The following is a 15,776-nucleotide window of genomic DNA, read 5'->3' on the forward strand; positions in this document are numbered from 1 at the left end:
TTGCAAATCATTGTATTATGTTTCTATATAAGTTTTTTACTAGAGATAGACCGGTATGTTTTTTTCAGGGCCGATACCGATTATTAGTAGTCAAGGCGACCATAAATAACAATAAATGAAGTTCTCTAAAATCTCAAAATGACAGAAAATTAATCTTTCACATATCTTTGTTTTGATTCCAACACAGTTTTAAATTGATTTATTATCAGCCCTCAGATGTTTTAAAAAGGCAGATGCCGATATTCGTCAAAGCGCAGAATATATCGGTCTACCCCTATTTTTTACACAATGTCCCAACTTCATTGGAATTGGGGGTTCTAAAATGAAGTCTGCTACAAGACCTAAAAAAAATGCAACAAAATGATACCGCTCGATGAAATTCAAGAACAGATAACAATGACTCAAAGAAAGTCAAGAACAGATGACAAATGAAATAACTTACATCTATCAGTCTGAAAAGGCTTGCAAAGCCATTTCTGAAGCTTTCGGACTCTAGTGAAGCACCGTGAAAGCTATTATCCACAAATGGAGGAAACAAAACAGTAAAGAACGTTCCCTGGAGTACCAAAATTACCCCATGTGCACACAAACATCTCATCCAGGAGGTCACGAACAAACTCAGTTGATGTTTTCATGGCTCAACAATAAGGAAGCGAAATGGGCAAAAATGGCATCCATGGCAGAATTCCAAGGCAAAAAACAACAAATACCTAAATGATTCCCAAGACTTTTAGGAGACTATTCTATGGACTGATGAGACAAAAGTTTAACTATTTGGAAAAGTGCGTGTCTTGCCACATCTGGCGTTAAAGCAGCACAGCATTAAAAAAAAAAAAATAAGAAAAATAAATAACACACATCATACCAAAAGTGAAACATGGTGGTCGTAGTGCTATGGTCTGGGGCTGCTTCGCTTCTTCAGGACCTGAATGACTTGCTGCGATTGATGGAAGCATGAATTCTGCCCTCTACCAGAAAATTCTGAGAAGAATGTTAAGCTATCAATTTGTGACTTTACAATGAAGCGAACTTAGGGTTAGGCACCACGACAATGATACAAAACACACAAGCACGTCGACTTCTGAATGCCTTGAAAAAGAAAAAAAAAGGTTGAATTAATTAATACAATTTTGCAAAGAAGAGTGGGGCAAAATCTTTCCACAAAGATGTAAATGACTCAGTGTCAGTAATAGAAAAAGCAAAAGATTTCATTTGCTGTTCCTGAGGGTGGTCCAACAGGTTATTAGGTTTAGGGGGCAATTACTTTTTCGCACAGGGCCAATTATCTTTGAATACTCTTTTTTCCCCCTCAATAAATAAAATTGTCATTTAAAAACTGCATTTGGTGTTTACTTGGGTTATCTTTGTCTGATATTTACATTTGATGATGATCTTAAACATTAAAGTTGCGAAAATATATATATTTTTAAATATTGCAAATTGCTGTTTGCTCCCCAATATTCTTTTAACAGACCATTGGGAACATCACAGAGCAGGTGCATTTAAACTGAAGCTCAATTGGACACAAGTGTAGTCCATTTATCATCATGAGTCATTTAGGCCACCATTGACTGGATTAGGGGTGGCGATATGACGATATTAGATTGTTAAACGGTTCAAAGTGTTCACGATCTCATAATGCCGAAAGACCGTTTGATCGTCTACATGGCACATTCCAAACAGTTTAGCTCTATGGCGGCGCCATAGAGACGTATACCCGACCAACCAATCACAGCACACACAGTGCACCGTACGTGACAGTTCCCGCCTCCCTATTTGTTTGTATAGCGGGAGGCTATAGCGGCCGGAAAGTCACCAAGAAGCAGAGTTGGTCCCGAAAAGAAACTCGTCATCCACAGTGTCGATTTAGTTTGGCTTTTCCTCGGAGGAGAAAGCGCAAAACAGGTATTTGCAAAGTTTGCAGGGACTCGGTTCGGACGTCAGCGCCGACAGCCAAAGCAAACGGAGATCAGACCATTGGTAGCCGGAGGCAGCCGCTAGCTCCAAGCCAACGCAACCCACGGTAACACAGCCAGTTAAAAAGAGCACTCCATATGAAAAAACAAGCAAGCAGTGTAAAGAAGTAATTGAGGAAGTGACTTATTACCTTGCTGAAGACATGATTCCCATTAAAACAGTGGAAAACAAGGGCTTTAAAAGACTCTTCAAAGTACTAGACCTGCGTTGCGAGCTGTGTTTTTATGTTTACATTATGTTACCTTTTGTGTTTACATTCATTGCACATTTTGATCAAAAATGTCACTATTCAAATTAAAACCTGTTCAGAAAGCTTAGCTGTCTTAAAATGTTTTTTTTTCTTTTAGAGTTTTATACACATTTTAAATTGTTTTATATGTTTAACATGAGGAAAATGGTCAGAAATGTTCAAATTTGTCTTTAAAAAAACGATGTAAAAAAACAATCATGATAAAATCGTGATTGTGATTTTATTTTTAAAAATCATGATCTGATATTTTTGCCAGATCGCCCACCCCTAGGTTGGATCACTCAAAAATTAACAGGGAACTTTTGGAGTGAGGTGGCTGCACTGAGAGAAAAGGGGGTGAATATTTAATGGTTAAAAAAAAAAGAAAAATAGCATATAAATTTTGTTCCACTTCATGATTGTGTCCCACTTGATGGTGATTCGTCACAAAAAATATATATATATATATGTATTGAGGTTTGAAACCTTAAATGCGGAAAAAGGTCAAAAAGTTTAAGGAAGGCTAATAGTTTTGCAAGGCACTGTATTTATTGTAGCAATCTGTTCCATGTTAAATATAATAAATCTTATAAATTTACATTTTAAATAATTATGTTAATTAATTAAAGGAATAAAGAAAATCTTAGGAGCCACTTGGGAGAAAGAAATAACCAAATAAAGCCATCTCTTTTTAGTGAACCAGGCCATAAGAACCAGCTCGCTTAAAAGAGCTGGAATTTCCAATTCTACCATCCAAAGAGGCCACACACTTCCATCCTTAAAATCAGCGATAATCTGAACATTCAGGATTTTTTTCCTGACCAATGGAGAATTATGCCAGAAGGAATTTTCATCCATGTGACAAATTTTGTGAGTAATGTGTTAAAAAACATGTTTGTATTCTTGCTCGCTTTTGCCAACAATTTGAATGTTGGTTGATAAATTAATTTAAAAGTTAGTAAAATTAAGACTTAATACCAAACTGTTCTTGAAATTTAATTTGTATAAAACTGCTGAGGTTGAAAAGCTATAAACACCTTTAAGAACGCATTTTGCCACATGCTGTGGACTGAAAGGGACATCACGTGCTCAAGGCTCAGGTAACAACCATAGTATTATGGCAATAGTATTACTAGTGATACAAAAAAATGTGATAAGGAGGTCCTTGGTATAATGTCTTCCTTGTAAGGCGTGCTGGCCTCAAAATGATTGAGAACCTCTGCTCTAGCCAAAGTTGCAAAACAATATAACAATTACTTCATTAGTCTCACGTCCGAAATGTTTTGGAAAGGTAGAAAACGTTTTTGAGTTGTGCTGGTAACAAACAACATTATGAACATAAACAAATTCATGACTTTCTCCACCGATACAGGAACTACGTGGAAGTAGGGCTGCACAATGTATCAAAAAATATCGATATTGTGATATGGCCTAGTGTGCATCTCGCAAAAACATGAAATACTTTTCTTATGGAATTGTATGCTTTTATTTGAATATGACCAGTCAGATGCAGGCTTAATTGTGCATCGCCACCCAATAGTTGGGGAGTTACAATTAATTAGCCAACAACACATTGAACTTTCTTATTTTGCTACATGAAAAAAAAAATTCTTTCATTAGATAATAAAAATGTCATTGCTTTAGGTACATGTTAAATATCGCTATCCCTACAGTCAACATCCATATCACATTACCGCATGTTTTTCCAATATTGTGCAGCCCTACATGGAAACATTACATCCCACAATGGGTTGGCGAAGGTAATTACTCACACTGAGACTTTGTTGGTGCATGGGCTGCAGGTTAACCAGATCTGAATTCTCTCCAAAACTGTTTATGTCACAAAACTTTTGAGACATTGTGATTTGGTCAATTGGGGATACTGACACACTTGAATGTTTTTTCTGTGCACAGTTTGATTGTTTGGAATATGAATTCTGATTCAATCTTAATTTAATATCAGTTAAATCATGATTTTTAGGCTTGGAATCCACAGTGTCGTCCTCATCCGAGGAGTCTGTATTCGATGAAGAGGGCGGGGAACAATTCTTGGCAGAAAGAGTGCTTGAAGGTACTTTGGAGGGAGGAGACACTTTAGCGAGAACAGAAGAGTCTGTTTTGGTTCCTGTTGTTTTGGGTGCTTCATCCTGCACACTACTGTTCCTATTGTAACCTGAAGAAGGGCTATTCTGTGATTTTGATAGGAGTGACATTTCCATCATCTTGGAGTTTGGTTGGTCTTTGTGATTCTGGGGGGCACAAAATGCTGGTTGGTAGGTGGCAGTCAGGCCATTTCCCTCTACCTTCTGTCTTTTCTTCTTTACGAGTTTATTTTTGGGATCATTGTTTGTCTCCAAACCAGGTGTCTTATTGATGTCCTCTTCCAGAGTCTCCTCACACTTTTTCTTCCTCTTTTTTTCCGTCCACTCCACACACTTTTCGTCACTATGATTGGGCTTGTTAAGTCTCTGTCTCTTTTTGCAGTTTTCACGTAGTTTTCCATTCAGGTGAGATACACATTCCACCTTCACTCTAGAAAATGGAAGCAAAGCATGCACAAATCAATCAATGCACAAAACATATTCTTTACAACACTGAAAATAATTTAAATAATGATCATTCACATCACCCCCAAAAGGTTACAGAAATACCATTTAAAGTTACAGCTTTATCATTATGGTACTTTTTAGCAGTAAGATAACAGTTGTTTTTATTTTTGTATTTTTTTTTAAGCCCATTGAATATGGTTTGCTGTCTTGGTTGTCGGCCATAATTATATTTCCTATTTGCAGTGCTGCCCACTAACCTGACTACTATTGCGGCTGATACCATTTTTAATATTATGTATTATTATTATGTGATCTGCAAATACAGTGTCTCACAAAAGTGAGTACATATCTTATTAGCAACCACTTTACAACCTTTTCAAGGAGGAGTAAATAAAAAGTCAAGTGCATTTTAACTTTACCGTCCTTGGTGGACCACAGACAGACAGGTAAGCTATAATATATTTGTGGTTGCTCTAGTAGTCAATGTTTAATATGTTTAAATAGTCTATCAAGTGTGACAACTTATGTGAAATGTAGCAGCAGTATTTTTTTGATACGATGTTTTCCAAATTGGCCTACCCCATCGAAACTTCCTACTGGAGGCTGATTAGACAGCCTAACCCTCAACCTAACCCTAAACTTAGGGATGGCCGTATTGATCATTTGTTATCGATACTCACATGCTACTCATTTGCCATCGATTTCCGTAAAGTGGAAGTCAACCAAACACATTTTTTTCAAGAATATGTTCCCAGCAGGTCCACTATTTGAAACGCAGGATTCTGATTAATTAATATTGCGTTTGTGGAATATGAGTTAAAGGGACGGTGGGGCCGGGATGGCCATGTTTTCACTAACAAGTTCATTTTATATATTTTTTGATCAGGAAAATGAAGAGAGTTGCTATTTTCTATTTTATCCATTCAATTTGGAGAAATTAGGAAATAAGTGACTCCATGAATAATGCCTCTCGTTAATTAGGCCAATGGAGCAACCGATTCCAAACTCATTCGCCAGCTGAGGAGGACGCCAGCTGAGGAGGAGGATCAGAGAGGGGAAAAGGTCCTACAGGAAGAGGATGGAGGAGCAGCTGCTGCAGAATAACGCCAGGGGAGTCTGGAGGGGCCTGAAGACCATCTCAGGCCACGGACAACCCCCCAAGACCCGGACTGGGGGGGACCTGCAGTGGGCAAATGAGCTGAATCTCTTTTTCAATAGGTTCGATCAGATGCCTGCCTCCACTCAGTCTCTCCTGCTGCAGTCTCCACCTACTCCTCCTGCTGGGCGTGTCACCCCCTCCCCTCTTTTCTCCACAGTCTCCAGCTCCCAGCTACACCAGATAGCCACCACTCCTTCCTGTCCAGCCTTGGCCTTCACAACATCTCAGGTGAGGAACCAGCTGAAGAAGATGAAGGCGAGGAAGGCAGCGGGTCCAGATGGCATCAGCCCCCAGCCCCTCAAATCCTGCGCAGACCAGCTGTGTGGAATTGTCCAGCACATGTTCAACCTGAGCCTGAAGCTGGGCAGGGTCCCCCAGCTATGGAAAACATCCTGCCTGGTCCCGGTGCCAAAGACCCCCCCACCCGAAGGAGCTCAACAGCTTCAGACCAGTGGCGCTGACGTCTCACCTGATGAAGACCCTGGAGAGACTGGTCCTTGTCCACCTGCGCCCCCTGGTGAGCTCCTCAATGGACCCACTCCAGTTCGCATACCAGCCTGGCATCAGTGTGGATGATGCCATCATCTACCTCCTCCACACTTCACTCTCCCACCTGGAGAAGGCGGGGAGCACTGTGAGGATCATGTTCTTTGATTTCTCCAGTGCTTTCAACACCATCCAGCCCACCCTACTGGGAGACAAGCTGGAGCGGGCGGGGGTGGCGCACCACCTCACCACATGGATCCAGGACTACCTCACAAACCGGCCACAGTATGTGAGGACACAGGACTGTGTGTCTGACGTGCTCCTCTGCAGCACGGGGGCCCCACAGGGAACTGTCTTGGCTCCCTTCCTGTTCACCCTCTACACCTCGGACTTCAACTACAACACCCCTACCTGTCACCTGCAGAAGTTCTCTGACGACTCTGCGATTGTCGGCCTCATCACAGGCGGAGATGATCGGGAGTACAGAGAACTTACTCAGGGTTTTGTGGACTGGTGCCAGCAGAACCGCCTCCTGATCAATGCGGGGAAATCCAAAGAAATGGTGGTGGATTTCGGTAGGCCCCAGCACTCTTCACCTGCACCAGTGAATATCCGGGGAACAGATGTTGAGAGAGTCTCAACTTACAAGTACCTGGGTGTTCATCTGAACAATAAACTGGACTGGTGCAACAACACAGACGCCCTCTATAGGAAGAGTCAGAGCAGACTCTTCCTACTCAGGAGACTGAGGTCTTTTGGGGTTCAGGGGACACTCCTCAGGAACTTTTATGACTCGGTGGTTGCATCGGTCATCTTCCAGGGAGTGGTCACCTGGGCAGGCGGCGTCTCGGCCCGGGACAAGAAGCGGCTGGACAAACTGGTCAAGAGGGCCGGCTCTGTCCTGGGCTGCTCCATGGACTCTGTGGACTCGGTGGGGGACAGGAGGATGTTGGCCAAGCTGTCATCAATGCTGGGCAACCCGGACCACCCCCTCCAGGGCACCCTAACAGCACTCCACAGCACCTTCAGTGACAGACTGTTACACCCTCGCTGTGCAAAGGAGAGATTCCGCCGTTCCTTCTTGCCTGCTGCTGTCAGACTCTTTAACAAGAACATTGTGTAGTCTCTACAAACTGGCGGTCATTAGTGCAATTGTGCAGTCCTGCACCTGAGCTCATATCGTGCAATACCCAATATTCCCCACTACTGTAATACCGTGCAATACTCAACATTCCCCACTACTGTTAGTCTAGTTTTATTTTTATCCAATGCTGTTCCTTACATTTCACTACAGCACTGCAGCACTGTCACTTAGAGTATTTTTTCCTCTGTACTATGTACAGGCCAAAATGAGTGTTCCTCATATTTTTTATGTAGATGTAGGTTGGTGTGTATACACATGTGTATATACACATGTTACTGCGTATATCTACATAGGTTTGATTCTAAATGTTTGCCGTCAATGTTATACATTAATGGCCACATTATGCCGCCGCCCCTGTGTGACCTATATCTTTGCAACTGTAACAATGAAAATTTCCCCACTGTGGGATCAATAAAGGCATTCTTATCTTCTTATCTTATCTTATTCATTCATTCATTATCCATACCGCTTATCCTCACAAGGGTCGCGGGCGTGCTGGAGCCTATCCCAGCTGTCTTCGGGCAGTAGGCGGGGGACACCCTGAATTGGTTGCCAGCCAATCGCAGGGCACACAGAGGCAAACATCCGCACTCACAATCACACCTAGGGGCAATTTAGAGTGTCCAATCAACTTACCATGCATGTTTTTGGAATGTGGGAGGAAACCGGAGTACCCGGAGGAAATCCACGCAGGCACGGGGAGAACATGCAAACTCCACACAGGGAGGCCGGAGCCAGGATCAAACCCACGACCTCTGAACTGTGAGGCGGACTAGCTAACCAGTCGACCACCGTGCCGCCCCGATTCCAAACTCTCCATTGCAAATCAATGTACTTTCATTGCTTATAACTAGGGATGTGCGAGACTAATCGTTTAACCGTCTACAATTTATTAAACAGTTAGTATTTTACTAGTCGGTTAAACGTTGCATTGTCATGCATCTTGTTTCTCACGTCTCTCTGACTCGGTAAACAAGCCAAGCACCAAAAGATAATTGCTCCTCTCTCCCCCGCCCACACGCACACAAAGTAGGGGGCGGGGACACTAAGTTTGAGGAAGAAAAGAGATGTCGAAGCTCCCACGAAAAACAACGTCACCGTTTGGCAGTATTTTGATGCAGCAGATGACAACAAGGTCGTCTGTAGGCTTTGTAAGTGTAAGAATAATAATGTATTTTATTATTCATGTGTTGGATTCTTGTGGACAAGGCCTGTTAGCTTTATTAGCTTGTGGGTTTAGCTTTAGCTTTTTCCAAATCTACGCCCAACTTGCTTGATGTGCTTTGCTTCCACATCAGACTGTGCAAATGTAAGAAAAACAGGGGAATGTAAGAAGAATGATGTATATACTGATTCATGTGTTAGATTTTTCATGATTAGGATTGTGAGCTTTGTAGGTTTAGCTTTATATTATATAAAAACAGGGGTGAATGTAAGAATAATAATGTATTTTATTATTCATGTTGGATTTTTCATAATTAAGCTTGTTAGCTTTGTAGGTTTAGCTTTATATTATATAAAAACTGGGGGAATGTAAGAATAATGTATTTTATTATTCATGTGTTGGATTCTTGTGGACAAGGCCTGTTAGCTTCATTAGCTTGTGGGTTTAGCTTCAGCTTTTTCCAAATCTACGCCCAACTTGCTTGATGTGCTTTGCTTCCACATATGTATGCTAATGGCTCACACACACACAAACACACACACACACACACGCACATAGACAAAACAAGTTCATAGTGTTCCAGCTGCTTTCGCTCCCCTTTCCCTTAGAGCTAGAACACCTTTGTAATCAGGGACTCCAAAGAAAATAAAAAGAGAGGAGGCGCGGGAGCCGGGCAGAGGGTTTTAAGAACTGTAATCGTACACTTCCCTGCGCTCTCCTTGCAAGTAAAAAGACAATATTGTTGTCAAGTGTCTTCTCCTCATTGTGTGCATTGTTTACTAATGTCTCACGTGGTGTGAACCTTACAGTAAGCATAAACTTGCTTACAACCACTCTTCCGGAGCGATGAGGAACCACATGTGCGGCGCGCAGCCTCGGGCTCCTGCCGCAAGCTGCGTAGCAACAATAGCACGTTAGCTCGCCCCCAGTCGCGCTCGGCTCCTCGTCCCGGCCGGCAAGCGTGGGCGACTCTTGGCTCTTGTGAAAAATAATCCAAAAACATTTATTAAAATAAATATAAATATAGAATTTAAATGAACAAACTGTCCTGAATGTTTGGGCTAAATTATCCCCAACTGTAAATACACAAAAGATTTGCATTTTCAACTTTGAATTCAATATGTATTAAATTTCAAGTTTTCTTGCTTATAGACTAGTCGTCTAGTCGCAAATAAAATTTGAGACTAGTCGGCGGGCAAATTAGTCGAAATTCCCATCCCTACTTATAACGTCCAAAAATCAATTGGTGATCAATTGGCACCAACATTTATGTGGACATCTCTACTAATTCCCACTTAAACATATCAAAAGGATTAACCTCTCTGCGGCTGATTTATATGAGAATGAGGAAATGTGGAAGTGAGCAGAGCTACATAAATTTAGGCTGGGACGAGCGCACACTGCTTCTTTGCTAATCACGGTTAGGACGGTCGAGGCATTAAACACCAGTCAGGATATTTACAGAGACTGAAGTGGAAATGAGTAGACGTGCACATTTATTTGGATGTGGAATGGCCCCAGTTTTTCGACCGACAACACGCCGTCCAATTTGGAACGTAAACAGCCGAAAATTTACGTTCCAATGCGGCCACACTCGGTTGTGGAGTCAGCCTCGCTGGAACTTTTTGTTCGCTGAACATTGACGCTTGTTCAATGAGGGCTTACCGCACTCTTTGGCGGCTGCAAGCAGTGTCGGACAACGCACGCGACTGCTTGGGAGGCAACCCCACAACATGAAGATCGATGCAGGCTGGACGCAGAGTAAGGAGCTAATGTTGTTGTGCTAACACCTTTTGTTTTAATGACTTGAAGCTAGTTGTTTCTATTAGCTGTTGGCTAATGGACATTAGGCATTGTGGGTAGATCACTAGCCTATCATCCGTCCTCACCACTGTATTGCTAAGTTCACACCAACTGCGTTGGGAACATTTTCTGGCGGTGCGTTTCAATTGGAGTCAATGTAGTTGGAGTGGTGGGGCGCGGAGCGAAGCACCGGAAATCCGCCCATCAACTTTTTTGCCATTCCGCCTCGCGGCAGCCAATATTCATCCGACACAGATCCACAGCGTCCTGTTCACTCTGCGGCTTTCTTTTTTTTAACATTTCTTGAACTTTACCAAGACAACAATATTGATAGCATTAGCATAGTGTGAAAAAAAGTTGACTTGTTTTATATGCGCCGAATGGAGCAATGGGCCAATTGTTGTTACTGCAAATCTGCTTGAGGCTGGCTATCAGCTGCTACTGTCCGGACTATGCGTTCCTGGCTAATTTCATTCAGTGCAAGTTATCAGAGTAAGGTAATTACAAAACATTTTTGTTGTTGTATTGTGCTATATAGGTTGATGCAGTCATGCAAGGTGCACCAGCATACATACATACATATAAAAATAATTATCAATATGCAGTTATTTATAAATAATGTGTTTTGCATCTTTAGTGGGCGGTAGATCATTTTGACTCAGTCATGTCATAAGTAGCTCTCAGGCTGAAAAAGTGTGGATACCCCTGCACTACAGAGTCTTTTGGGGGCAGGGGGGAGGATGGGGCACTTTAGTACTGATGTCATTTTTACATGCAAACCTATTATATAAGTGCCAATGTTAAGCTCACCCAAGTGTCACTTTAAGCAGCAAAATTCGCCCCTTTTTAGCCATCCCAGCAGGTGGCCATTTTGTCACTTCTGTTGACTGAAAATAACATCACAACTGCTCAGGGCTCAGGTAACGACCAATCAGCAGTGATGTCATTTTCAGTCGACAGATGTGACAAAACGGCCACCCCAGGAAAGGGCTAAAAATGGGTGGATTATCTCTTATTCCACAAACGAATGCCTTTTTTAAATTAGTGGACTTGCATAGAAGATATTCTGACTTCCACTTTAAGCAGCAAAATGCACCCGTTTTTTGCCATCTCAGGGGGCGACCATTTTGTCACTTCTGTCGACTAAAGATGACATCGAAGTTGCTCAGGTAACGACCAATCATAGCTCATCTGTTTTCTAAAGCTTAGCCATGATCCTTATCGAACCACTGAACAACTGTAAAACATATCTTCAAAGCATTGACGGGTATCGGATCGACAGATACTTTGTTCAAGTAACTCCAACTCGGAGGGAAATAAGTGATCTGACATCCCCCCGAATCACATGAGTATTATAGACACATGGGGGTTCTCATTACAGATTACATAGTCCACGGTTTTCACAAAGACCGCAGTGCGTTTATGACATCGTACCAATTATTCCGTAGCAACAATACAAATATATAAACATTTCAAAAAAGACATTCAAAAACTCACCTGAGGCTGTCGTTATCCCGTACAACATAAATGCTTTCCGTGTGTAGCAGATAGCAATCATCTATAAAGAGTTTGATAATGCTTTGACGACTTAACTCAAATTTATCTCTGATGATGCTCTCCAGATCGGACACCATGCGACATGTGTTTAAATCCACAAGCAGCCAGCACTTGCGACAATCCACGACTGCCGGTGGAGGATAGTCAAAGTGCAAACGTACACGGATGTAGTTACTACAATGCGTAGCAGCCATGTCGGTTATGTTCAGGTTACTTTCGACCATGCGAATGCTGCCATTTCTCATAATTGCAACATTCCACTGGAGTTCTGGACAAGACACGCCCCACGCCTTGATTGGCTGCTAAATTGAGGCAGGAGAAGGCCAAATGAGATCTGTATCCATGTGAGAGGGGCAGGCAACGCAAATTAATTAATATGCATTTTCATATACAGGTTAATCAATTTTATACCAACGCCGGCACACTTAAGTCAGATACTGCCCTTTCTACCCTGGACGCTGTAACGCATGCCTTACTTTGATGCATCAGCCAATCATAAGAAGCGTTTGGCGTCTTGAAGCCAATCATATTGCAGCAGGGCGTGATCTGCCTAAAAGAGCAGTGGGAGTGGGAGTGGTAAGAAGAAGAAGAAGAAGAAGAAGAAGAAGAAGAAGAAGAAGAAGAAGAAGAAGAAGAAGAAGAAGAAGAAGAAGAAGAAGAAGAAGAAGAAGAAGAAGAAGAAGAAGAAGAAGAAGAAGAAGAAGAAGAAGAAGAAGAAGAAGAAGAAGAAGAAGAAGAAGAAGAAGAAGAAGAAGAAGAAGAAGAAGAAGAAGAAGAAGAAGAAGAAGAAGAAGAAGAAGAAGAAGAAGAAGAAGAAGAAGAAGAAGAAGAAGAAGAAGAAGAAGAAGAAGAAGAAGAAGAAGAAGAAGAAGAAGAAGAAGAAGAAGAAGAAGAAGACAGCTGATGTTAAATTTTGTCACGTGACTTTACATGTTTAAAAAAAATCATAATAATAACTGTATGAAGAACCGAGCAAAGAAGTTAAGCAGAAATGGGTCAATGCCGGACAATGTCTGTTTTGCTTCTATTTGCCATGACCGCCAGCAAAGGTACGTTCTCTGTTAATATGTGGCTGCATCAACCTCAGTTTTATGTATGTATGTATGTATGTATGTATGTATGTATGTATGTATGTATTCAAACTTAATCGCTCACTCAAGACTCAACTCAATGTTATTTATGAAGCACTTTGAAACAACCACAGCTGTATACAAAGTGCTGTACATAAAGTAAAAATCAGACATATAAAAACTAAGACAGCTAAACATTTAAATCAATAACAAAAACATAAACACCGTTACGTTAGACGAGTTTTAAAGATATACTGAGAGGGCTTTGAGAGGTGATAATAACCCAAACACTACAAACATTGACCTGATAATTGATGGATAATATGGATAGTGGAGTTACAGTTGGATTTGAATCACTTTATACAAGGTGGTACTCTCCTCCTTTGACCGTAAAGCTGACACTACCCCATAATATGTTCTAAATTATTTGTGTATATTAAATTTCTTTTCACACATAGGCTAATACACCGTGCTACTGAATCAAATAAATTAAAGGGACACTTGGATGAGCTTAAAGGCCTGAGGCAGCTACATGGCATGTGACGTGTGCTGGTGGCGGGAGAAAACCCGGAAGGAAAATGCTTGTGTAGGAGGGAAAAGAAGGAGATCAAAAAAATAAATAGAACCCCGATTGCTAAGCTACTTGACGCCTCGTTGTCTTTGTCCAGCACGCTGACTGCAGTCAGTTCGCCCCTTTACCACGGTTTGGGGCTGATACGACTGACTCAAGCCTGATCACGGAAGGTAACACCGGGATGGCCATGTTTTCACTAACAAGTTCATTCTATATATTTTTTGATCAGGAAAATGAAAAGAGTTGCCATTTTCTATTTTATCCATTAATTTAGGAGAAATTAGGAAATAAGTAAATCTATGAATAACGCCCCTTGATAATGAGCACAATGGCGGCGCCCCCTACCGTTCTATCCTTGTTCAGCCGGAGTCACGCGAGGAACCGATTACAAACCCTCCATTGGAAATCATTGTACTTTTATTGCTTCTAACGTCCAAAAACGGCGATCAATTGGCACAAGCAAGCAAGCAGGGTAACCGCACGCGACTGCTTGCGAGGCTACATGAAGACACAGGCTCATCTTCACCTCCACACGCTGGGCGGACAGTAAGGAGCTAATGTTGTTGTGCTAACACCTTTTGTTTTAATGGCCTGAATCTAGTTGTTGCTATTAGCCGTCCCAATCCTACCTTTAGCCGGGGAGGGAAGAGGAGGGCTCCAATCTGCCTGCTACTGCTGCAAGCCGCGGTCCCCCTCCTGAGAGCTGACACTAGTTTAGCGTCGCTAAACCAGTCGGGGTTTGTGTGCGCATTCATGCTCTTGTCCGCTTCAGCTTAAAGTGGAGGAGCAATCGCCACGGTATTTTTGATTTTGTGGAGGCCTGATGAGATCACGTCAAATGTTCATTACTACTTTTGTCCACTTCAACCTGTGAAAGTATAAAAGTGTTCTTCACAATAGTTTGGATTTATTGACATAAAACGTGGTGTCATCATGATCACCTCCACAAAATCAAAAATACCGTGGCGATCGCTTCTCCACAGGCTAAAGCGAACAAGAGCATGAATGCGCACACGAACCCCGACTGCTTATATTTGGGACTTTTAGCGACGCTAAACTCGTGTCAACTCTCAGGAGGCAGACGGCAACTGGCAGCGGGCAAGCAATCTGGATCATTGATCATTATTTCCCCCTAACCATGGGGCCTGGGGCCATTCCTCATCCAAATAAATGTGCACGTCTACTCATTCCCACTTTAGTCTCTGTAAATATCCTGACTGGTGTTTAATGCCTGGCCCGTCCTAACCGTGATCAGCAAAGAAGCAGTGTTTTTTTGTTTTGTTTTTTTTAGCAAAGAAGCAGTGTGCGCTCGTCCCAGCATAAATCTATGTAGCTCTGCTCACTTCCAAATTTCCTCATTCTCATATAAATCAGCCACGCAGAGGTTAATCCTTTTGACATGTTGAAGTGGTCATTAGTAGGGATGTCCACATAAATTTTGCCAATTGATCACCATCTTTGGACGTTATAAGCAATGAAAGTACAGTGATTTCCAATGGAGAGTTTGTAATCGGTTCCTCCAGTGACTCCGACCGAACAAGGATAGAACGGTAGGGGGTGCGGCCATTTCCCTGGCGTTATTCATGTAGTCACTTATTTCCGAATTTCTCCCAAATTTATTGATAAAATAGAAAATGACAACTCTTTTCATTTTCCTGATCAAAAAATATATAAAACGAACTTCTTAGTGAAAACATGGCCATCTCGGCCCAACCATCCCTTTAAATAATACTATTTATTCTTGTGCTCCCAGGCAACTGTATGTTTGCCTAGTGGTCAATAGGCCCCTTTGCCGATTACACATATTTATGTTAGAATATCAGTTCTTAAAATATTGTTGTTAAATTGTTTTCAGGACTTCTGAGTCCACTGGCAGGCAAAGAAGCCTGGGACTATGTGGAAGTTAGAGATGGGGCCCACATGTTCTGGTGGCTTTACTATGCAGACAGCCAGTTTGAAAAGCATCAAGAATTTCCTCTGATCATGTGGCTACAGGTATGACACATTTACTTGTATTGAAAAGTGGCATTTGTGGCTTTTCAATATTACTTTTAAGTTTACCC

General features: G+C 41.9%; 3 protein-coding genes across 8 annotated transcripts in view; 2 read left to right on the plus strand and 1 right to left on the minus strand.

Annotated features, from left to right (window-relative positions):
• The window catches only part of LOC147135030 (uncharacterized), a 38,002-nt gene extending 31,206 nt beyond the window's left edge, over window positions 1–6,796 (plus strand). The window contains exons 1-2 of one of the 2 annotated variants that reach the window (XM_086054592.1): window positions 1,762–2,023; window positions 5,737–6,796. In XM_086054592.1, coding sequence (XP_085910718.1) covers window positions 5,834–6,490 — 657 coding nt within the window. In that variant the 5' untranslated portion in view covers window positions 1,762–2,023; window positions 5,737–5,833 and the 3' untranslated portion in view covers window positions 6,491–6,796. Of the gene's footprint in view, window positions 1–1,761; window positions 2,024–5,736 lie in introns of those variants that run through there. The other variant, XM_086054593.1, reaches the window with a different exon arrangement.
• coil (coilin p80) overlaps window positions 1–12,556 on the minus strand; it is a 36,601-nt gene extending 24,045 nt beyond the window's left edge. For 2 of the 5 annotated variants that reach the window (XR_015089960.1, XM_086054590.1), the window contains exons 1-2: window positions 12,010–12,555; window positions 3,979–4,738 (exon numbers count right to left, since the gene is read on the minus strand). Coding sequence is in view for 3 of the 5 variants with exons in the window: in XM_086054590.1 (XP_085910716.1) it covers window positions 3,979–4,738; window positions 12,010–12,314 (1,065 nt within the window). In the remaining 2 variants the exon portion in view is untranslated. Of the gene's footprint in view, window positions 1–3,978; window positions 4,739–9,537; window positions 9,697–12,009 lie in introns of those variants that run through there. The other 3 variants (XR_015089961.1, XM_086054588.1, XM_086054591.1) reach the window with 3 other exon arrangements.
• Window positions 12,557–12,959: 403 nt separating this feature from the next.
• Window positions 12,960–15,776, plus strand: part of scpep1 (serine carboxypeptidase 1) — a 49,802-nt gene continuing 46,985 nt past the window's right edge. Inside the window, exons 1-2 of the mRNA XM_086055727.1 lie at window positions 12,960–13,118; window positions 15,569–15,708. Coding sequence (XP_085911853.1) covers window positions 13,061–13,118; window positions 15,569–15,708 — 198 coding nt within the window. The 5' untranslated portion in view covers window positions 12,960–13,060. The remainder of the gene's footprint in view (window positions 13,119–15,568; window positions 15,709–15,776) is intronic.

Source organism: Filicampus tigris, chromosome 16 (genome assembly GCF_054856515.1).
Source record: "Filicampus tigris isolate MCC_2025a chromosome 16, RoL_Ftig_1.0, whole genome shotgun sequence".
Classification (NCBI taxonomy): Eukaryota; Metazoa; Chordata; class Actinopteri; order Syngnathiformes; family Syngnathidae; genus Filicampus; species Filicampus tigris.